The sequence below is a fragment of the Terrapene carolina genome, unplaced genomic scaffold (assembly GCF_002925995.2).
Source record: "Terrapene carolina triunguis isolate 2854851 unplaced genomic scaffold, T_m_triunguis-2.0 Scaffold235, whole genome shotgun sequence".
Classification (NCBI taxonomy): domain Eukaryota; kingdom Metazoa; phylum Chordata; order Testudines; family Emydidae; genus Terrapene; species Terrapene triunguis.
The window spans coordinates 1,373,774-1,397,849 of NW_020664586.1; the positions used below are offsets into that span (position 1 = coordinate 1,373,774).

Below are 24,076 nucleotides of genomic sequence, written 5' to 3' on the forward strand. Positions count from 1 at the left end.
TCGCCTCATCAAGGGAGGGTGAGGATGCAGGCGCGGTACTCTGCGTACCCACCAGTACTGGAGGTCCCACCATTTGGTCGCCCTCCGGGCATGGAACCAAAGATGCATGCCCCACTGACTCCTTTCTGGGAGGCTGGGAAAGGGAGGCCAATGATCATTCCAAGGCTCTGGCCACCGAGCGAGCCCTCACCAGGGGCCATGGGGCCCATTGGTACCACGGTGGCGGCCAAGGAGCCCGGTGTCACTGCACCTGCTGTGGCACCGGCGAAGCAGGCTGTTCAACCTGACTAGCTTGTCCCATCGACTGACGACTACGAAGGGAGGCCGGGCTGGCGTACGACCTGCCGCTGTCCCTGGACCGGGAGGAGTGGTGGCATTGGGAACGGTGCCGACCATGAGACCGTGATCCTGACGTGGAGGAACAGTACTGCCGGTAGCAGCTGCTCCGCGATCGGCTCCGGTGGGCAGATCTGCGACGGCGAGGTGCTGGCGATCGACACCCGGGACTGCGGGAGCGATGCCACGGCACGGTCCTGGAGCGAGACAAAGAACAGGAACGGCGTCGACGCCCGTATCGCAACGGGCTACGGTAGCCTCTCGGACATGAGGATTTCTGGTGCTGTTTGTCTCGGTCTCGACGGGGCCCGCTCCCTTCGCATGGTCTGCGGTCCCTCAAAGCGGAGCGGTGCCTGGAACCCCTGTCAGTTGGAACCCAGTCAGACAACCTGGTGGGGGGGGGGGGGCGCTGGTCACCGGCATGGACTACGCACGGGACGGTCGCTGGGTGGTGAACGGCGTTGGGAACGTTCCCTCGACCGCGAATGGTACCGACCAGGAGGCGACTGCAGAGATCCAAGCGGTGGCTTGCCTCTGGACCGGGGAGCCAATGGTGGCTGTACCGCTGGTACCAGCAAAGACATAACGTCCCGGGCCGCTTGCAGGGCCTCTGGCATGGAAGGCACCCGGACATCCGGGGAAGCCTGCGCCAAATGGGCTGGGCTACTCGGCTCAACCTGAGTCGGAGGCCTGGAGGCCGACAGGGACTGAGAACTGCCCAATGTGGGTCTAGTCTCTCCTCCCGTCTTGCTCCGGTGTCTCAGTGGAGACGACCTCTTTTTAGCCTTCTTGGAGTGCCCCATGGACGGGGAGTGGTGCCGACCGGTGGAAGGCACCAAAGGGTTGCCATGCACTGTGGTACCCGGTGTCGACTCGGAACGGTGCACCGGAGTCAGGGTCAACGCCCATTCCATCAGAATGGCTCGGACCCGAATGTTCCTTTCTTTCTTTGTCCAAGGCTTGAAAGATCTGGAAATCTTGCAGCGATCGCTGAGATGGGTTTCCCCCAGACAGCGTAAACAGTCCGCGTGCGGGTCACTCACTGGCATCGGCCACCTGCAAGTGTCGCACGACTTAAAGCCCGGGGCATTCCCTGACATGGGCGCACTAAACTAAACTAACACTAATCTAAACTACTTCACCTACAGGTACTACTACTATGAACGAACAACAGTTCAAGAGGAAAGCTGCAGACAAGCTGGAGCAGAGCAGTTCCGATGCACCCTCACTGGCAACAAGAAGGAACTGAGGGCGAGGGGAGCGTGCAGAGCCCCTTATACCACGCCATAGAGGCGCCACTCCAGGGGTTGCTAGGGGCGCTCCCCTACGGGTACTGCTAGGGGAAAAACTTCCGGCACCGATGCACGTGGCGAGCACGTACACCTATTGTGGAATACACGAGCAATCACTTGAAGAAGAATATGGTCCGAACCACCTGGTCCTTAGGGACTGTTCATGCATCTGAGAGCTGCCTCTGTTGAGACAGTCTGGGACTACATTGCTTTCCTCTGCCAGATGCAGGGCCACAGAATAGACATCGTGAAGGATACGCCAATCCCATACACTTATAGCCTCTACACACAAGAGAGCAGAGTGAGCACCCCCCTACTTGTTGATATTGCTGTATGGTCCATCACCATCTGTACAACCCTGCCCTGTAGGCAAGGGAGGAATGATGCGAGGACCAAGTCTCTCAATTCCAATATGTTGATTTGCAGACTTCTTTCCCGATAAGACTAGTGGTAAACAAAAATACTCTGATTCCCAGGTGAACTGCTACCACAGAGAGGCTCTTTGTAAAATCTCTGGGCACTGTGGAGAGGCCAAATGGAAGCACCCAATGCCAGCAAGTTAAAGAAGTATGGGCTGGATAAATGGACTATAAGGTGGATAGAAAGCTGGCTAGATCATCAGGCTCAACAGCTAGTGATCAATGGCTCCATGTCTAGTTGGCAGCCCATATCAAGCGGAGTGCCCCAAGGGTCGGTCTTGTTCAATATCTTCATTAATGATCTGGAGGATGGCGTGGACTGCACCCTCAGCAAGTATGCAGATGACACTAAACTGGGAGGAGTGGTAGATACGCTGGAGGATAGGGATAGGATACAGAGGGACCTAGACAAATTAGAGGATTGGGCCAAAAGAAATCTAATGAGGTTCAACAAGGTCAAGTGCAGAGTCCTGCACTTAGGATGGAAAAATCCCATGCACTGCTACAGACTAGGGACCGAGTGGCTAGGCAGCAGTTCTGCAGAAAAGGACCCAGTGGTTACAGTGGACGAGAAGCTGGATGAGAGTCAACAATGTGCCCTTGTTGCCAAGAAGGCTAACGGCATTTTGGGCTGTATAAGTAGAAGCATTGCTAGCAGATCGAGGGACGTGATCATTCCCCTCTATTCAGCATTGGTGAGGCCTCATCTGGAGTACTGTGTCCAGTTTTGGGACCCACACTACAAGGATGTGGAAAAATTGGAAAGAGTCCAGCGGAGGGCAACAAAAATGATTAGGGGGCTGGAGCACATGATTTACGAGGAGAGGCTGCGGGAACTGGGATTATTTAGTCTGCAGAAGAGAAGAATGAGGGCAGATTTGATAGCTGCTTTCAACTACCTGAAAGGGGGTTCCAAAGAGGATGGATCTAGACTGTTCTCAGTGGTAGCAGATGACAGACCAAGGAGTAATGGTCTCAAGTTGCAGTGGGGGAGGTTTAGGTTGGATATTAGGAAAAACTTTTTCACTAGGAGGGTGGTGAAGCACTGGAATGGGTTACCTAGGGAGGTGGTGGAATCTCCTTCCATAGAGGTTTTTAAGGTCAGGCTTGACAAAGCCCTGGCTGGGATGATTTAGTTGGGGATTGGTCCTTCTTTGAGCAGGGGGTTGGAGTAGATGACCTCCTGAGGTCCTTTCCAACCCTGATGTTCTATAATTCTATCACCTCATACTGGAAGTGGTGTCTGGCTACCACAAAACAAAAGTATTTGTGATGACTATTATGAATTAATATATGAAAACATGCATCCTTTAAATCAAGAGCTGTGAACCAATCCATGACCTACAGAGAAGGGATTATGGAGGCTGAAGTCAATATACAGAACTGAAGCTTCCAAAACTGTACTTGTTCAGATCCCTTCAGGGGAGTACTGGATGACCCCCCCACCCCCAATCCTTTTTTGTACCAGAAAGTAACAGGAATAAGAGCCCTGACCCCTCACACATACAGGGATCTCCTTGACTGCTCCTATCAGATGCAACTTTTCTACTTCTGCAAGAAGAATAGTCTCATGAGAAGGGACCCTTAAGAGGGAAATGTAGGGGAAAGGGGTGGGGGGAGGCAATTTTTCGAATTATATGGCATAGCCCCTTTCTGTTTTCTCTAGCACCCATTGGGGTCTGATGTAATTTGCCTCCATGCATTGAGAAAGTAGGATAGCTTGCCTCCAAAAAAGGGGGTAGATTGGTTCTTAACTCTCAATCATCTCGTCAAAACTCAGACTTGTTCTGAGCTGAAGACATGGATGAGGAAGCAGGTTGGTTAGAGCTAGACCTTGGTTTGAAAGGCCTCTTTCTAGGCTGACTCTGGAAGGCTGCCGGCTGTTGCCATGGTTGACGTATCTGATTCGATGAAAAATACGGTTGGCATGGGACTGTGTCCTGTTGGGATATGTAAGGGTTAAGCAGAAAACTGGGAAACTGCTGGTGAACAGAAATGGTATTAAGGAGTAAAGGCACGGGCAAGCACCGCTTCTGCGCTTGATAGATGAAGTGCAGGCATCTTTCTGTGCTTGATCGATTTAGGGCTACCACTCTCCCTTCCCTTCTCCTTGTTAAGGGTTTGATAAGTCACAGCTGCCTGAGGAATGTGGGGATCTAAAGAATACCTTTTGGGTAAAGTAGTGTTATCTCCCCCTCCCTTCCTTTCCCAGCTACACAGGCGAATTCGGGGTTATGGCCCCTTGCTCCCTGCCCTACAAACTGCTGATCCAGGGAGTTCATGACTGCAATTATAGCAAAGAAGTGTATCTTCAAAGTAAAAATTATCTATAGAATATGCTAATACTGTAAACAGTAATCGGGGCGGGGATAATTATATTCAGTATAGAGTTATCAATATTCATTGTATGGGTGTTCATATTACTCCATAAGGGTTTTGGGGGTGTTGTAGTAAATGTAGGAATTTACATACTAATGTAGATAAAAAGAATGTGCTGTAATTAATCCAGTGCTTACTCTACAATTGGGTCAAGGGGAACAAGTACCCCAATACTGAAGCCCGTCTGCTCAATCCGCCTCTAGGTCAGCCTGTTCTTTTAACATGTCCCATACTGGAAAGAAGGTCCAGAAGGGAATCAAACCCAGAAAACGGCTGTCAGTCTCGCATCCTTTAGATTTCCAGCAGTTCAGCTGTCTTTTCTCTGAAAAGACCCTCCTCTTTGAAGGGGAGATCCTCCAGCTTACTCCTCGTGTCCAGAGCTAGAGGAGACGAACGAAGCCATGCATGCCTCCTAATGCCCCAGGAGAAGCCAGTACTCTGGGAGCAGAATTTGAAGAGTCAAAGGAGGCCCAGAGGGAGTGCGTGGCTACATTTTGGCCCTCCATTAAAATGGCATTTGCTAACCTTATTCTGTCATCAGGTAAGACTTGTAAAAACAGTGTCATCTTCTCCTGTAAGTGGGCCATGACTGCCTGATAATTTGCCGCCCTAATACTGAGGGACGATGGACAGAACATTTCTCCCCAATGACTCAATCCTTTCCCCTTCCTTGTTGGCTGCGGTGGAGTGTGGCTGTCCAGATCTTGCCGTGCGACTGGCAGCAGTCACCAACAGTGAATTAGGGCTTGTCTCCACTTACTGGGAGATCAATGTGCAGTTGATTTAGCGGGTCTAGTGAAGACCTGCTAATTCAATTGCCGATTGCTCTCCCGTCAACACACTGCAATAAGTTGACCTACGGTATGTCAACTCCAGCTATTTACATAGCTGGAGTTGCGTAACTTAGGTTGACTTAGCCTTGCCCTTAGGGATAGGATGGGTATGGAAGTAGGAGCTCCCCTCAGAGGGTATCTGATACAACTTGTCAGCTCTCTCAGAAACAGGCTGACAAGCAGCAGACAAAGTCCACATGGATTTAGCCAGCTGTAGCAAACCATCTAAGATAGGTAGGGATATTCTACTCCTTGAAGTAGCATTAAAGGATATCAAACACAAGGTGAGAAGTCTCTTCCACATCCACTGCAGGAAAATTTACAGTGGATACCATACAATCCATTAAATTGTGGCACTGTGTAGCATCCTCAGGAGAGGAGGCTGAAGCCACCCCCACATTCATCTGGTGATAAATCAGGTTCATAATCTGTTTCCAAATGCTACTACTCAAAGAAGGGAGCTACCTCTTCATCTTCCTCCTCAGACAGCATTTCCAGCCTCATCATCTGTAGTGTCAGCCTGAGGATCTCTGGACTCTCAGATCCTTTGCAGAAGAAAAATTACCTCTCTGCCTACACAGATGATAATAGCAAAAGTCCTGAGGTAGCCCCCCATAAGGCGATGGGCCACAGGACAACCAGTTCCCCCAGCAACTAGGGTTCAGGAACATGCCTGCTGGAGGTGGACTATAGGGTATGAATTAAGCCACAAGTGTCTGCATTCTTCCTCTATTTCCCTCCTGGTAAAGATCCAGACATATCAGACATAGAATGGGATAACGGCTGATCTGGAGGAGAGTATGGAAATCCAGTTCTTTGTGGTGACCCTATAAGGGTCCTAGAAGGAGGAAGCATAAGGTGTTCACAGGAAGAACCAGCAGCGCCCTCTGATCTCTTCTTCCTATCACAAGACTGAAGCCACAGCTTTGGAACTGTAGTGGTCTTGAGAGAATCAGACGGATCTGAAAGTTTGATGCAGTGGCCATTTTGTCCCTATGCCTCTTTTCCTTCGGTGATGGGACAGACGGAAATGAAAGCATCAATGGCCCTGATTCTGACACACCAATCGAATCCATCTTCCTGGATCTGAAAGTGGAGTTCAGAACTGACCTTGGTCTTGCAGCAGGAGGAGTGCCATGGGGGTTGGGTATCTACAAGGCACTAGGTACGGGACCAGTGAGGGTGGCCGAACTGTCTCTCGAACTCTCTTCCAGAATTAGGGCAGTTGGATCTGACTGTGTGGTCTTCGGTATGGACATGCATAGCCTCGGAGGCTTGACTGAGGGAGCTGCGGGAACCCAATCTGGCCCCGACGGTCTGTGGCCTCTTGGAAATCTTCGATCACTGGGAGCCACTGAAAGTGAGAGGAGCAAAAACCGGTTTCTTAGACCCTGGATCTGAGGAGTGATGGGATCCAAAGGGTCTAGCATGGAGAGCTTCCTTGACAAGGAGGAGCTACAAACAAGTCTCCCTGTTCTTGAGGGCTCTGAGAGCGAAGGTCTGACAAGTCAAACACTCAGAAAGCGAGCACCCTTCTCCCAGGGAACACATGTGATTGTCAGATGCTGAGAAGCCAGCTGGGCAGGAAATGCACCTCCTAAATCCCAACCACCTCTGCTTCTTTGAGTCCACCAGACCTGTGAAACACACTCACTATAGTACAAAGCTAACACTAGCTCTCTAAAAGAGAATGACTCAGGTTCCAAAGAGCCAGGCCAGGTTCACATCCATGCAGGCCCAGAGTTGGAAGGAAGTGAGGTGGTGAGTGCGCTCCACCCCATCCAGTCTTGCCGTCAGGATGTCAGTGACACAGAGGATGGACGAGATGCGGGAGAGCTCTAGATGACCCTGCTAGAAGAAGGTTCCAAGGTCAGGCATCACAGACAGTGCAGTACGGAATGTGAATGTGCAGAGCCACCTGAAGGGAACAAAGGTTAAGCTACCACAATGCCTGCCCCACTTCACCCTCAGCTACAGCTTTCTGCTACATCCCACACCCAAGCTTTCTGTTCCAATTTAGGCGGAAGGCTCTTTGGAGCCAAGATCTCATCCCTATCCTTGTCTGTAGAGCACCCAGTATGCCTCTATGTGGACTATACTGATTCCCAGGGAATACATCCATCTAACCTTTCGAAGACCAGTCGGCTGAGCGTTTCGCTGGTTACAGACGGCACCTTCAGGGTCTCCTGCAGGATTCCAATCTTCTTCTTCAAACTCTGAAGAAAAGAAAAAACAACAACAACAGAGCACAGATGAGGAAATGGGAAGTCTGTGCCAGAGAGAGTTTGCATCCTCCTGCCCAGGAAAGCACACAGGCTGCAACACAGGGGAGAGACAGAGTCTCAAACAGGATCAGGAGAGAGGCGACAGAATAGGTATGGACAGTGAGCTAGGTGTCCAGCTAGAGCTGGCACAAGTCCTGGCTCTGCAGCTGTAGGCCATGGACTGCTACCAGCTACTGTAGGCTGAGGAGTGGAGGATCTCACCATAATCTCCTTGTCTGCGTTACTCAGATCCTTCTGGGTGCTTTTTAACTCCTCCTTCATCTTCTCCAACTCCAAGAATGTTTTCTGCAGCTGCAGAGTAAGAACAATTCAACAGTGCAATGGTAGGCAAAGATCCCAACCACATATCAGGTATACAGTAAGCACAAGCTATCTTTCCCAGTTAACTTTCAGGCCCTACTGTTTGAGAATTGAACTCGCCATAGTGGAGACACAGGGCAGCCACTCTAGATCGCATAGATGAGTGTTTTTCAAAGTACAGGTCGCGAACTAGTACTGGGTTGTGGAATGTCAGGCACTGCTGATTTAAATTATAACAATCGTTGCCACGCAGCAGCTCTAAAGGGCCCCGCAGCAGGGACCTGGAGAGGAGAAAGGTAGGGTGTGGGGGGAACTGGGGAGGGGAGCAAGTTGGGGCTTGCAGGGCTGCTGCGGGCCTCTCCCCTGGTCCTGGAGCTCTATGCCAGGCCAGGAGACGGGCCCCTTCCCCCGGAGCTCTGTGCTGCCGGCCGAGAGACAGAGAGAGAGGGGGCAGAGGCGCAGGTCCCTCCCCCGGAGCTAACTGCCTGCACCCCAAACTCCTCATCCCTGGCCGAAGAGCCCGCACCCCCAACCAGAGCCCTCACCACCCCGCATCCCAACCCTCTGCCCCAACCCTGAGCCCCCTCCTGCACCTTGAACCCCTCATCCCCAGCTCCACCCTAAACCCCTCACCCCCGCATCCCACCCTCTGCCCTACCCTGGGCCACCTCCCACACTCCTTACAATAGGCTTACTGAGGCTAGTGTCTAGTGTTAGTTATGTAAAGTGGGTTAAGCTGGAATGTATTGCAATATTATGATTTTATGAAAACGCTAGTTAAAAGATATAAATTATGTTTGGTCATGGGTATCAATTTTTCTTCAACTGGGTCACGAGGAAAAAAGTTTGAAAACCACTGGCCTGGATCACGGGCGTACTCCTGAGTAAGCAAGCCATGCCTGTTCATTCCCTCAAGCTGCCTGCATTGGGAATCCCATGGTGGTTTATCTCAGACCCAGCCTCCAGCAGAGAAGTTTCACAGGTGATTTCCTGAGGTTTCAGGCCCAATGGTGACAGCTTTTCCATGGTTTAACACATGGGTGGCAGCAGCTGCACTTTGGTTCAATCATTTGAGTTTCCACAGGATTTGAGACACATAAGATCAAAGGGAATCAGGACTGCCACCTTGGACAACGGTGATGATGGGGCCTCACCACTCCCACAGGGACAGCAGCTTTGCTGCATCAGCATTAGTACAACACAAACATGCCAGTCACTGCAACTTCACTAATTCAGGAAAGTAGTTCTGTTCTAGGACCATGGACTATGACATTATGGGACTTCAGTAGTATGGTGACTATACCCCTGGCTACTCCTGGGCAAGGGCAGCTTGTATTCAATCCCTGCCACTCAAAATCACAATACATCTGCTCTGCTGCCATTGGAGGGCTGAGGGATTCCTATTTGGCAATGCACTCCCCCCTGTGCCTCTTCATCAGTCGGGTACAAGTTTCAAGTCGCTACTCAATCCCACCTCCAGTCTCGGTCAGCAGCTACAGACCTCAACCAAATTATCAAGGGATGCCACTGGCCAGGACAGGACCTGCCAGATCACCAGGGCTGGGAAGGCCACGGCTGCTTGGATACCCAACAGCAAATTAACATTACCAATGTCACTTTAGCCCCCAAGCACACCTTGCAACAGCACCTATTTCAGACAGTGAGCTATATAGGGAAGGGATGGTAGCTTGCTGCAGGGCACAAATGCCGTATACACAAGAGGGCAGAACATTCCATCAGAGGTTAGTTATAGCATTTGTTCTCTTACAAGCTCTGGACTTGTAAAGAAGAGAGAGATTTACCTGGTTAGGATAACAGATTGACAGCTTAGGATAACAGATTGACCAATCAGTGGGGCTCTTCAAACACGTGCTCCAAGCACAAGGAAGCACCAGACGAATTTTTCAGTTTACCAAGCAGTGGCTAGAGTAACTGATACAGCTGGCTGGCAGGAGCAGCACTTACTGTGAGTGAAGGGCAGAGGCTATGGTTGGACACGTACAGAACAGAGACCACCCAGACACCTTTGATGTGCAACTCCCTGCACTTTCCTTACCTTATTATTGGCAGAAAACAGCTCCTTTTTCAGCTTCTCAGTCAACTCACTAGACGCCTTCCGAGCCTCTTTCAAATTTTCATATTCCCTGGAAAGAGCCCAAACTACAATCACTCTGGGCTTTTGAGATAGAGTTCTTAACCGGAGTCAGTGATCACATGCTGCCTGCAGATACCCGATTCACAGCTCCACGGCTGCAGAAAAGAGTTACCTTTTCCGTAACTGGTGTTCAAGATGTGTTGCTCATGTCTATTCCACAATAGGTGTGCACCGGTACCAGAAGTTTTCCTCCTAGCAGTACTTGTAGGGGAGCACCCCTAGCAACCCCTTGAGTGGCACCTCTATGCTGCGCGCTCCCCCCACCCTCAGTTCTTTCTTGCCAGACAACTCCGACAGAGGGGAAGAAGGGCAGGATGTGGAATAGACATGAGCAACACATCTCGAAGAACACCAGTTACGGAAAAGGTAACTGTCTTTTCTTCTGCGACTGATTGCTCATGGGTATTCCACAATAGGTGATTCCAAGCTATATCTGTTGGAGGTAGGTAGGAGTTCACAAACTCTCGGGACAGAGCACAGCCCTGCCGAACTCGGCATCTTCCCTGGTTTGGGAGACGATCGCATACTGCGAGGTGAATGTGTGAACTGAAGACCATGTGACAGCCCTGCAAATGTCCTGAACGGGGACATGGGCTAAAAAGGCAGCCGACGAAGTTTGCGCCCTAGTTGAGTGCCCTCACAATAGATGGCGGAGAGATTCCCGTAAGGTCATAACAGGTACGGATTCACGAGGTGATCCAGTTGGAGAGCCTCTGAGTGGAGATCGGTCAACCAAACCCCTCATGCATTCAGCCAAGGCGATGAACAGCTGCAAAGACTTCCTGAAAGGCTAAGTCCGTTCCAGGTAAAAGGCCAGAGCCCGTCTCATGTGAAGTGCGTGGAGGCGGCGTTCCTCACTGGACGCATAGGGCTTGGGGCAGAGGACTGGCAGGAAAATGTCCTGACCCATGTGGTAGGCGGAGACCACCTTCAGGAGTAATGAAGGATGTGGGCGGAGCTGGACCTTATCCGTATGAAACACCGTGTACGGGGGCTCGGAGGTCAGGGCCCTGAGTTCTGAGACCCGTCTAGCAGACGTGATCGCCACCAGGAAGGCTACCTTCCATGAGAAGTGCGACCAGGAGCATGTAGCTAACGGCTCAAAGGGGTGACTAATGTACGGGAAGAGACGATCCAATCCCTTAAGGAATCGGCCAGTCATAGCATGGGAGAATACCGTGTGCCCCTGTGGTGTGCCCCTGTGGGTGGAAGGCCGATATGGTTGCCAAGTGCACCTTGAAGGACGAGGGCGCCAGGCCCTGGGCTCTAAGGTGAAGGAGGTAGTCTAAAATGAGCTGGATCGGGGCAACCACGGGGGAAACGCCTCGTTCAGACGCCCATCAGGAAAACCAAGACCACTTTGCCAAGTAGGCTCGACGCGTGGAGGGTCGCCTGCTTTCCAAGAGGATGCCTGAACCCCTTCTGAGCACGTCCTTTTCTCCTGGCCTAACCATTGAGCAGCTATGCTGTGAGGTGGAGTGCCGCTAGGTTGGGGTGGAGGAGAGCAGGTCCTGGGAGAGCAGGTCTCGGCAGGTCGGCAACGGCGGGGCGACCGCCAGGCTCATGAGGGTCCCGTACCAATGTTGCCTGGGCCACACCGGGGCAATCAGGAGGATCCGGGCCTTGTCTGTCTTTAATTTTTCCAGGACCTGACCGATCAGTGGGATCGGGGGGAAGACATAGAGAAGTTGGCCTGACCAGGATAGTAGGAAGGCATCGGAGATAGCGCCCACTCCCAGCCCCCGCTTGGAGCAGAACCGGGGACACCGGCGGTTCTGCCGGGTCGTGAACAGGTCCACCCGAGGAGTTTCCCACTCTTGGAAAAGTCTGTGCACTACCTCTAGGTGTAGAGACCACTTGTGCTGAGAGGAGAAGTCTCGGCTCAGGCGATCCGCCCATGAGTTCCGGGCGTCCGGTAGGTGGTAGGCCTGTAGGCAAATATCGTGGGCGATACAGAAGTCACACAGCCTGAGGGCTTCCTGGCAGAGGAGCGGGCCCTGCCTTCCCTTTCGATGCAAAACATCGAGGCCGTGTTGTCTGTGAGAACCCTGACCACTATACCCTCCAGGTGCGAGCGGAAGGCCATGCACGCCAGCCGGACAGCCCTGAGCTCCTTGACGTTTATATACAGGGCAAGGTCCTGCGCAGACCACAGACCTTGGGTCTGATCGTCCCGCACATGGGCTCCCCACCCCAGGTCTGATGCGTCGGACACCAGCTCCACCGTCGGTGGCCTGCCCCTGAACGGGACCCCGGGGAGCATGTTCTCCAGGGAGGACCACAATTGTAGGGAGACGATCATCGGCTCGAGCACAGTGAGGACCTTGTCCATCCTGTCTCTGGCCTGGGAGAACACCGAGACCAACCAGAGCTGGAGAGGCCTCATCCTGAGTCTGGCATTGCGAACCACATATGTGCACGCCGACCCGTGACCCAGGAGCTGGAAACACGCTCTGGCTGTCGTCATGGGAAACTTTGTGACTGTGTCAATGAGCCCTTTCAGGGTCTCGAATTTGTCCGGTGGGAGGGAGGCACTGGCCAACGTCGTGTCCAGGACTGCCCCAATAAACTCTCTGCGCTGTACCGGGACTAACATGGCCCTGGTGTCGTTCACCAACAGGCCCAGTGTGGCGCACGTGAACAGGAGTGCCACGTGATCCCACACCTGCGAACAGGAGATGCCCTTGACCAGTCAGTCATCCAAATAGGGGAAGATTTGGACCCCACGATGTCTGAGGTAGGCTGCCACAACAGACATGCACTTTCTGAATACCCTGGGAGCAGTGGACAGGCCAAACGGGAGGACCGTAAATTGGTAGTGCTCCTGCCCAACTGTGAAACGGAGGAAGCGCCTGTGCCCCTCAAATATATGAATGTGGAAGTCATGTCCTGCAGATCGAGGGCGGCGTACCAGTCCCTGGGATCCAGGGAAGGGATGATTGAGGCCAGAGAGACCATGTGAAACTTGAGCTTTACCATGTACTGGTTCAGGCCTCGGAGGTCCGGGATGGGCCTGAGTGCCCCTTTGGCTTTTGGGATAAGGAAATAGCGGGAGTAGTACCCCTTGCGTTTGAACTCCGCTGGCACCACTTCCACCGCTCCTAAGCCAAGGAGCCGCCCCACCTCCTGCTCTAGCAGGGCCTGGTGAGAGGGGTCCCCCAGAAGAGATGGGGGCAGAGGGTGGTTGGGTGGGGTAGAGGAAAACTGGAGGGTGTAGCCCTGGGATACGGGTGTTGAGCACCCAACGGTATGAAGTCAGCCGCGACCACTCCGGGAGAAAAGCAAACAACTGGGTGGAGAAGGGAAGCTTTATTGTGGGTGGATCCCTGGTGTGAACTGGTAGGTCACCTCCGGGTGTCCCGTCAAAACTGACGTTTCCCCGCCTGTTTACCCTTGGAGGACCCGGGGGGGGGGGGGGGGGCAGACCGGGACTGCCTCTGTGGGCATTTCTTATAGTCCTGTGACTTTTTATAAAGGGGCTCGTATTTAGATTGGGTGGCCTGGGTGAGAGCCTGCTGAGGCTTAAACTTGGGCCTAGCCGGAGCTGGGACATAGAGGCCAAGTGTCTTGAGCGTAGTGTGGGAATCTTTCAGGCCATGCAACTTCACGTCTGTCTGTTCCACAAACAGGCCTTGCCATCAAACGGGAGGTCCTGCAAGGAGTTCTGCGCCTCACTGGACAGCCCAGGCAGCAGGAGCCACCATGCCCTTCGCATGGACATCGCGGAGGCCATGTACCTTGCAGCCGTATCCACAGCATCTGACGCCGCCTGCAGGGTTGCCCTGGCAGCCGCTGTACCCTCCTCCATCAGAGCTTTGAACTCCTTCCTGTAACGCTCCTGGAGGGAGTCCTCGAATTTGGGTAGAGAGGCCCACAAATTGAACTCATACCGACTCAGGAGAGCCTGATGGTTCACCACCCTTAACTGGAAACTCGAGGACGAATAAACCTCTCCCCCAAATAAGTCCAGCCTCCTTGAGTGTTTATTTTTCAGAGTAGGGGCTGGTTGGCCCTGCCTTTCCCTGTGGTTGATCGACTTGACCACCAGGGAGTTGGGGGCAGGGTGGGTGTACAGGTATTCATGCCCCTTGGAGGGCACAAAGTACTTCCGTTCTGTCCTCTTAGAGATGGGGGGCAAGAAAGCTGGGGTTTGCCACCTCTTCGTGGAGTGGAAGGGCCACCCTGCCCGGTACCGAGGCCGATAGGACATTGAAGAGGGAGCCTGAGGGTTCCTCCACCTCTTCAGCCTGAAGGTTGAGGCTTGATGCCACCCTTTTCAATAGTTCCTGGTGGGCCTTAGAGTCCTCCTGCGGAACAGAGGGAGGAGAGGCCGTAATCGCCTCATCAGGGGAGGGTGAGGATGCAGGCGCGGTATTCTGCGTACCCACTGGTACCGGAGGTCCTACCACTTGGTCGCCCTCCGGGCACGGAACTGAAGATGCATGTCCCACCGACTCCTTTCTGGGAAACTGGGAAAGGGAGGCTGATGGTCGTTCTGATGCTCCGGCCACTGAGCGAGCCCCTACCGGGAGCTGCGTTGGGGGCCACGGGGCCCATTGGTACTATGGTGCCGGCCAAGGAGCTCAGTGCCACTGCACTTGCTGTGGCACCAGCGGAGCAGGCTGTTCAGCCTGACTAGCCTGTCCCATCGACTGACAACTACGAAGGGGGGCCGCTGTCCCTGGACTGGGAGAAGCGGTGGTGTCGGGAACGGTGCCAACCACGAGACCGTAATCCCGACGTAGAGGAACGGTACCGCCAGTAGCAGCTGCTTCGCGATAAGCTCTGGCAGACGGATCCGCGCTGGTGAGGCGCCGGCAATCGACACTTGGGACTGCGGGAGCGGTGCCGCAGTGGTGTCCTGGAGCGAGATGAAGAATGGAAACGGCGTTGACACCTGCATTGCGACGGGCTACGGTAGCCTCTCAGAGATGAGGACCTCCAGTGCAGTCTGTCTTGGTCTTGACAGGGCCTGCTCCTTTCGCAAGGTCTACGGTCCCTCAAGGTGGAGCGGTGCCTGGAACCCCTGTCAGTCGGAACCCAGCCAGACAACCTGGTGGGGGTCGACGGTGACCGGCATGGACTACGCACGGGATGGTCGCTGAGCAGCAAACGGCGTCAGGAACATTCCCTCGACCGCAAATGGTACCGACCAGGAGGCGACTGCGGCGATCCAAGCGGTGGCTTGCCTCTGGACTGGGGAGCCAACAGTGGCGGAGTCGGAGGCCAACAGGGACTGAGAACTGCCCAACATGGGTCTACTCTCTCCCCCAGTCTTGCTCCGGTGCCTCGGCAGAGAAGACCTCTTCTTAGCCTTCTTGGCGTGCCCTGCAGGTGGGGAGCGGTGCTGACTCGTGGAAGGGGTCGCCACGCACCGACGCCGCTGTACCCAGTGCCAACTCGGAGCAGCGCACCGGAGTCGGGGTCAACACAGACTCCATCAGAATGGCTCAGAGCCGAATGCCTCTTTCTTTCTTGGTCCGAGGCTTGAAAGATCTGCAAATCTTGCCGCGATCACTGAGATGGGTTTCCCCCAGACAGCGTAAACAGTCCACGTGCGGGTCACTCACTGGCATCGGCCGCCTGCAAGTGTCGCACGACAAAGCCCGGGGCACACTAAACTAAACTAACACTAATCTGAACTACTTCACCTACAGGTATTACTACTACGAACAAGAGTTCTAGAGGAAAGCTGCAGACAAGCTGGAGCAGAGCAGTTCTGATGCACCTTCACTGGCGGCAAGAAGGAACTGAGGGTGAGGGGAGCGCGTAGCGCTCCTTATACCGTGCCATAGAGGCGCCATTCCAGGGGTTGCTAGGGGCGCTCTCCTACGGGTACTGCTAGGGGAAAAACTTCTGGCACTGGTGCATGTGGTGAGCACGCACACCTATTGTGGCATACACATGAGCAATCACTCAAAGAACTACTTTAGGTGCAAGGCTGTTTATACAAGAGTCCCCACTGGGGAGAAGCCAACGCTGGATAAACAAACGCTAAACTGCAGCATGGCAACCACCAGCACAGCACTGGGCAGGTCAGAGAACAGGCTTAGATGGAGACTGCGCTCAAGTGACTGGAAGGGGCAAAAACGAAAGTCCCTGACTGCAAAATGGAAAGGGGATGTGATCTGGGGGGCCACGCAGCCTCCTTTCTGAAGGGGCGCATGTAATACTGGTTAAGAAGTGAAGTTCAGAGGCACTTAGGGATATTTGCCATGCAAGCTCATTACCGATTACAATGCAGGTGCAATCATTCTGCCTGGCAGCGCCATATAAAATCGCGATCACTGAATTGCCATTAGATTGGAGCTGGCGAAGATGCGGCGAAGACGCATGAGCAGAAGGATCTCTGTGTAGGAGCTGGAGCCAGCGCAGAGAAGTATGGCAAAAACTTGGAAGCTGAACAATCGGAGCCATAGCAGCACTGCTATCAAGTACTATGTGCCACATAAATGAGAAATTCAGGGATTGTGCCACCATCCCCAGGAGTATGTCAATGGTTTGTTCCCTCAACTGCCATCCAATAATCACCACCTAGGTGCACTGAACTGCTCTGAAAGCTGTTCCTATAGCAATGCATATGTCCACAGGATCAGTGGAAGAATTTCTGAGTGGCAGCCTCCAATCTAAGTCGCCTTGATTCTGTCAGTCAAAGCCCAGTGTAGTAACAAACAGGCAGTCACAGCAGCTAAACCATTGTACTTTTCTCCAGTACCCTGCAGGGGGAGCTCTATATATACATATCAAAGAGATGGAACAAACAAGTCTACTGCCAAGTTTTCAGCACCTACTTTTTCAGTGAGACGCAGTAGACTGCAAGCTGTTCCACTGCTGCCTGCCCTATTCCCATATCACGGATCATCTCCTCCACTTCCGGGCGCTGGCTCTGCAGGAGCATCTCAATCCTGAAACAGACACGTCCTGTCAGGTTCCCACGCAGCCATGAAGAGTGGAGCTGGGAAAGGAGCTGGAGTGCTGGGTCATTACCTGGGCCACTAGTGTGCTGATCCCCTACTGCAGTGACACACTGGGATGGAAGCTACAGCTGCCCACTAGCTGCCCCTCAGTGAGCTGGGCTATTTGGGAGGAACAGTGGGGCAGCAATGGCTTAGCAATTAGCGGGGGGGGGGGGGAAGGCAGTTGTGCTATAGTGGATTGAGCACCAGGCTGGGAGTCAGAACTCCTGTGCTCTATTCCTTGTCATTGTCCCTGGGCAATTCACATCAATATCTACATGCCTTGGTTACCCCACCTGTAAGCCAAGCTCCCAGTGCCAAATGTTATTGTTTAGGGAGCAAATAACTGCCTGGAGGTGCTGGGGTGGGAAGAGGTGGTGATGAGTTTGGACAGGTCAGGACCAATGAGGACACACCGGCACTGATGCAGGAGGTTCCCAAACCCCAGCTCAACAATGCAACAGCAGTGACATTTCCATCTGCACCAGGAACTAAGGCTGAACCCAAGTAGCTCTGCATTGGTAGCATTCAGAACTATTGCGCAAGACCTCTAAGAAAGTAAGTACGTGTCTCGGACCACTGAACAGCATGCTTGCCCTAGCCCATATATACATACACAGCAGAGGCCCTGTATCTAACCTCTCCATGGTTTTCAGTTTATTTCTCAGCCTTCGGGCCTCCTCTTTTGCACCTTTGGTTTCTTCCTGCTGCTGCTCCAGGTACGTCATTTGTTTCTGAGACAGAGATAGGCACATTTGTGCAGTTAGAATGGGAGATAGGGACTCCTATGGAGACATATAGCTAGCACGTGTGCATTGAAATACCTGCACAACCTGCTCAGCAGTCAGGCTCCTCAAAGCTCTCACCATCTTTAACAGCCCAGGAGCAAGGTGCCCATAGGTTCCCACTCAGCTCCCAACACATGGCAAATTCTCAGTGCTGGCCATCAGATACTTCAGTCCATGAACTGCCCAATTCCATTGCTCCCACTAGGATTATTTGTGGAGAGTCATATGTGACCCTCTCCTTCCGTGTTCAGAAGCGACAAAGCCCCACAGGAAAGAGTCTCCAGTTACTGCAGCCTTCTCCCCATTCAGACACTCCCTGTTCCCTCTGCACTAACCCTCCCATTTTGCTGAACTGCCATCTGTTACCAGATGTGAGAAGTAATCCTGCATGGGGCTTTGCTGGGAGTTCTCAGACACTTTACCAAGACAAACCCAACATAGTCCATCTCCATCAGATTACACTGGAGGGGCATCTGGAGCTGTCTGAAGGTGCTGCCTGGTTTTCTGGTATTCTCAAAATGACTGGCAGTAGGACATGGCCTGTGCAGGATCAACTGAATATTACTGTATATAAGGGGCTCCAATGGGGATCAGATGGTTTTAACAACCTTTCAGTTCACCTGTATTCATTCCCTAAGCTTTGATCTGCCTGGACAGTTTAATGTATCAGCTTCAAAGGTTCCTGACTGCTTTCCAATGAGACACTGTTTGATTTGACTCCAGAGAGAAGATTGGCCAAAGACAGTGTCCTCTCCTCTCGGCAGAAGCTGGAGGGGTTTAATATGCATTCAGTCTCAGACCCTCCCACTGGCTCACCATGTTACTACATAAAAAAGGAGGCCTGAGATGCCGCTGTCCCTCTGCAAGGTCTCACCTTGCCTGGCTAGGATGGTTACCTTTCTCATACCAGTGCCACCTTTTGCCGCTCCTGGCCAGCTCTCTCCACCACATTTGCACTACTGTTTCCACTTCCCTCGCACTGCTCTAAACTGGCATGATACACGGTTCTCTGACTCCCTGGCCAGAACTGCCAACGCGACCACATTTGCCCCTCTGGCATCCAACTGTGGTCCCGAGGCACCAAGCAGGTTCATCAGTAACTGATGCGGTGCTAGCGGAAGAAAGGTCCGGCTTGAAGCTGGTGAATTTGGCCTCTGCCATGGCTAGAAAGGCCTGCAACAGCATAGCAGAGGCTCCAAGCCTTATGCTTTAAACAGTCTGAGGAGAAACAGTGCACAGAACTCTGCTGGGAGATCTCAGACACTTTCAAGAGGAGAAAACGCAATGAGCATGATGCCTTTTCTTCCAACGTTCCCAGATTACACTGGAGGGGCTTTCACACATGTCAGAGAGCAATTACAGTCAGAGGAAAGATAGGTTATGAGTCTCCCCTTGAATCTCGGGTAGGGAAAGCCCAGGAGAGGGGGTGTGTGGAAACCTAGCAGCAAACCCAATCACCTAAAGCAAAATCATCTTGGGAAGGGCTCATTTGTATTAGCTGCAACAGCACACCCCGATTTAGAGTTTTACAGCAACTGAAGTGTTTGCATGACCAGGAAATGCTAATAAGCCTCACAGAGAAATTCTGTTCATTGGGACACCCCAGCGACCTATAAAACTACTGAAAAATATGAAAGTCAGGGAAAAAGGGACAAGGTACCCTTGGGGTGAAGAGTGATTTTCACAGTTTCACCTTTTTTCTTCTGTTTAACCTAGGTGCATTAAGAATGCAGCTCCGCACTCACAGTTGGTGAAGCACATCTTACTCGGTGGCAAAGTGCACCCCCAATACGTGGTATTTATGGCACTATCATCTCAATCAAGCAGCAGCTAAGACCAATCACTATGATTAAGTTAGACCAGTTTCCCTGGGGGGCATCACAGGGAAGTGGCCATCCCATCCCTGTCCTAGTTTATTCACTCATGAGTTATGACTATATACATATAGACACACACAAACAGATTATTTCCTGTTAGTGGCTTGACAGCAGCACAATGGTTGGTCCAACCCAGCAACTTTCTCTCTGTACATTTCAATTAACTTGCCTGGGTGGAGGCAGAAATCACTAATTAACATTAACTAATTCACACTGAACCCCACCAGGCCTACAGAAAGATTTAATGCAGGGCACTAGTGTCAGTCCTCAACAGAAGCTAGGGTCTCGCTCCCTAAGAGAGCATTCACACTGATGCGATGGAAGAGCAATACTGACACTGCATCAACAAGCCAGACCCTCATTCCCTGGCCTTGAGCGGAATGCTGTTTTTAAGCAGGATTCTAACAAGCCACCCCAGCCACAAATCGCTTAGGCTAAGCACAGAGAAGACCCAATGTCATAACATGTCAAGTACTCCAACTGCTTTAGATTCATTCAATAAGTGTATTGTTTCCCCAATATCTCACCTCTTCCAAGGTGCACGGGTCCAAGGGAGGTACCTCAGGAAATTACTGTCCCAGGGTGATGTGTGTTAGAACTGAAAGGCATCGCCTTGAAATAGCACTGCTACCCTAGAGAACCTTACCCCTTTGCCCCCTTGGCTCTTCTATAGCACCACCTCCTCAAGGAGCTCAGACAAGGTTAAAGGAGTGTCTTAAATGGGAACGCAGCCCCATTGCTCTTCTTCCACTTCACATCTGGAGAGATGGGGTCCAGGAAGCTGGTTTCAGAGCCAGGAACAGAACTTAGACCTCCGAGCGCAGAGCCACCTGTCCTCTCTGCATAGGCCTGAGGACAGTGTGACCCAGAGGAAGAGCCAGTGAGTCTGTAACCCTAGCCAGAAATGGGGAAGATCAGATGTACGCTGCCCATGGAGGAAGGTACCTTGAGAGTGGAACACAGCATCTCTGTCTCACACAGGGCTTTCTGGAGCGACTCGATGGTGGCGTTGTGAACATCCACAGTCTCCCTCAGTGTGTCTATGATAGACTGGCAGTCTCGCTTCTCCTTCTCTGAAAGGAAATGCTCACATAGCACTTGGAATGCCTTGCCCTGGGCAGCCCTGAGACCCATGGATCTGAGGGCAGATATGCAGCCAGAGTGACAGACAGGATACATAAATTCAGATTGAGAAACTCTCAGAGATTTAGTCATTTCCCATCAGACCCCCTCCCCACTGAATGCAATGTGTCAGACAGGACCTGTGCTAAGCAATCCCTGCACCCAGCACCAGTAGACTTTAAACATTTCTTTACCAATCAAGAAATGGCCCAGCCCTAGCTTGCCCAGTCAATGTGGACTGAGATAACTATCATGCGCTATCCCCCAGCTGCTCCCAAAGGCAAGCTTGGGTGCAAGGAGCTTGCATCCTTGCAGGCCGAACAAAACATTTATAAAACTAAAAAGCTCTGGTGAGCTGCCTCGACGTTGCTCTCCCAGCGAGAAGTCGTGTGTGCAGGGTTCATGCTTAGATAGGCTTGACAGCCGCTGCTGTGCACAGGAACACAGTGTCTACGTGCAGAGCAATTACACTGCTGTGCAGTTATGCTGCTGTCACTCACCCTCACCACAGTCTGTGTGTCTCAGGGTGCGAGATCACAAACACACAAGCGAAGCAGCATTAAAGCACAGCTCTGCAGAACGCACTGGGGCTCTGAAAGGCCACGTGATACTTGATTAAGGCAGATTTATCACTCTGGAACGTTTCCAGTCCTTGCACATCACAAGGCCTTAAAATCCTGTTGTTCTGATCGCCCCTCCCCCACACTAATATCCCCAATTCTGATGCCTTGGCTGCCAGCAATAAAGCCTTTGGGGCTGGAAGGTGTATTAATGCCTGTGTAGCAGCGCCCTTTCTTGGCCTCTCCACAAACGCAGTCAGAGACCAACTGAAGTGCAGCACCCTTGTCCTTTTATTGTTTGTGTCTGTTCCCACCACCGTTTATTTACAGATATTTACAGGGACCAACACTCTGGGAGACTACTAGCTTCCCAGCCAGCAAGGATCTAGAGCCCATGCTCCTCCCTTTCCTGTCTCCCCCCCTGCTTCCTGTCTCTTAGCCAGCTTTATAGGACAGGCTGGCTACCCAGACCTGCAGGTGGATCCACTCTGGTAATTAGGGCGTGGCCCTTCAGCCAGCCCAACTAATACCCTTCTTCCTCTGGAACAGGGCTAACAGGGGCCTGGTTTATTTCTCCTAGCCAGCACCCTGTTACAGCCTGCCTTCAGCCACATGAGATACAGAGGTGCACAGATCCTGCTGGAACTGAAGTGTGTTCTGGAGGGAGGCAGGAAAGCCAGCTGGTGGTCAGACTGACCAGTATCATGAGCTGACAGAGCCAGCAGAGAACATTTTACATCACTGGAAAGCTCCTGTTTTGCAGCTGTATAAGGCAGTGGTCCCCACCTCTCGCAGTGCGACTATAGTCAGTCATGGACAGCAAAGCAGCACTATTTTTGAGCACTGTTTAAATCCACTCATCCTCCCGGTTTCCATCAGCTCTCTGGTAGTAGCTGACCATTACTGGAGAGGGGCTCAAGGGCTTGCTCACCTTGGCAGCCCTGCAGCTTTAATCCCTGCCAAGGCCTGAGGCATTGCCGGCTTTGTGACATTGCCGCCATCCCAAAAAAACAACTGAGCTGGCAAACAGGATTATGGCCTCCCTGGGAAAGGAGGCAGAAGATGCCCAGCTGGGACCAGGGGAAAGAGAGGGAGAAACTGGTGTGCGTGTGCGCACCCTCACACAAACAAATCAGTGATAGCCACAAGATGGCCATAGGAAGTGGCTGGGTAAGTAGGTTGGTTTGTAAGTAAAGTGTTTTCCCACACTTGTTTGGGTGGTCATACCTATCCAGGAGCAGCATACTTTGGGGGGGGTGAGGGGGATGCATCCCGCTGCACACACTTTCAGGCAGGACTTCCCCTGGTGCGGTGGCAGGAGGCTAGCTCTGCAGGACTGAAGCTTTCAGGACTAACAAATGTTTCATTTCTGGTATTTGTGATGTGAAGAAAATGTTCCAATGTGACCAGAGTGTAGCAATGCCTCCTGGGCTCTGCAGACAGATCTAGCACCTCAGCTACTGGTCTCAGGTCTGTACAAGACTCTTCTCAGGTACACATCTGCTCTTTAGAACCCCTTGTGGCAGCTGTGAAACTGACAAGGCTACTTTCATTCTGCTGCTGGGGAAAGCTACGGAGGCAGATTCTTGAAAAAGGAGGAATCGAAGCTGGAGGCACTGCAGGCAGAGTCCTTGAGGCTAGGAGGGCAGGAGGAATAGACTACACGCAGTCAGGACACGGGACAGAAGAAAGCTTCTCCTTCCCAGCAGGGAGACCTCATAGTCCAGGACCTCCTAGCTAACATAAAAAAGCAAATCTGCAAAGCAATTCCTTTGGAGAGCATTCTGGTAGGAGTCCCAGCACTCTTCCCCAGAAGGCGGGGCTCAGTTACTCACTATGTCAGTGCCCCGGACTGCTTGCAAGGAGGGGCCTTGATATAGGCATCTGATAGATTTTCTAACTTTTATCAGGCTAATAAATAGATCTAGTCAACTATTTCTGTCTGCTTTGCACACGTGAGAGGGCAGAGGACCCAATAGGAAAGCAGGCTCTTTGGAAATGGCTGAAACTCTCTCCACTCCAAGCTCCCTTTAAAGGTTTTTTTTGCTTATTGCAAACTCATGTCTCAGGATTTCTGTCACTCAGACTGACTGACATTTTCCTTTGGCTGCTCATGACTCATGTTCTGATGACAGGCTGCCTACAGACAATGCTTAAAACACATTGACAACATCCCCAGGGTTTTCACTTTCCTGCCTCCATCAAACAGGCTCTAAAATTAAAGAGCCCGAGCTCTTTAAAGCAATGGGAAAATAGAAACACACACATCAAATTGTGCCTGCTCTTTTGGGGATGCAGCATCGCAGTAGCTGAATAAGTGCCAAAGTTCTCCCATTTCCGTTTGGGCCCCAATTATACGCCCTCTTCTGCCACTTTACACTTGAAGAAATGAGCTAGTGACATTTGGCAGCTGTGGGTCTCCTGATAAACAGGCCTAACTCAATGAAACAATCTTTGCTTTCCGCTGATTCCCACCTGGAATAAGCGCTACACTGAGCCGTCAGTAGTATGTCAGCTGGGACAATCTTGCAAGGGACATAATTACAGTACGGGGGGGGGAGGGATAGCTCAGTGGTTTGAGCACTGGCCTGCTAAACCCAGGGTTGTGAGTTCAATCCTTGAGGGGGCCATTTAGGGATCTAGGGCAAAAATCTGTCTGGGGATTGATCCTGCTTTGAGCAGGGGGTTGGACTAGATGACCTCCTGAGGTCCCTTCCAACCCTGATATTCTATGATTCTGTCTCACATAAGAGCCCTAGCATTGAACAAAGTCT

At 52.1% G+C, this 24,076-nt stretch overlaps 1 protein-coding gene across 4 annotated transcripts in view; it reads right to left on the bottom strand.

Moving 5' to 3' along the window:
• TRAIP (TRAF interacting protein) overlaps nt 1-24,076 on the bottom strand; it is a 62,609-nt gene that overhangs the window by 14,917 nt on the left and 23,616 nt on the right. For all 4 annotated transcript variants that reach the window (XM_029912659.1, XM_024193685.3, XM_029912658.1 and 1 more), the window contains 6 exons: nt 20,566-20,693; nt 17,595-17,689; nt 16,791-16,904; nt 9,901-9,988; nt 7,746-7,835; nt 7,387-7,475 (listed from right to left, as the gene is read on the bottom strand). In XM_029912659.1, coding sequence (XP_029768519.1) covers nt 7,387-7,475; nt 7,746-7,835; nt 9,901-9,988; nt 16,791-16,904; nt 17,595-17,689; nt 20,566-20,693 — 604 coding nt within the window. The remainder of the gene's footprint in view (nt 1-7,386; nt 7,476-7,745; nt 7,836-9,900; nt 9,989-16,790; nt 16,905-17,594; nt 17,690-20,565; nt 20,694-24,076) is intronic.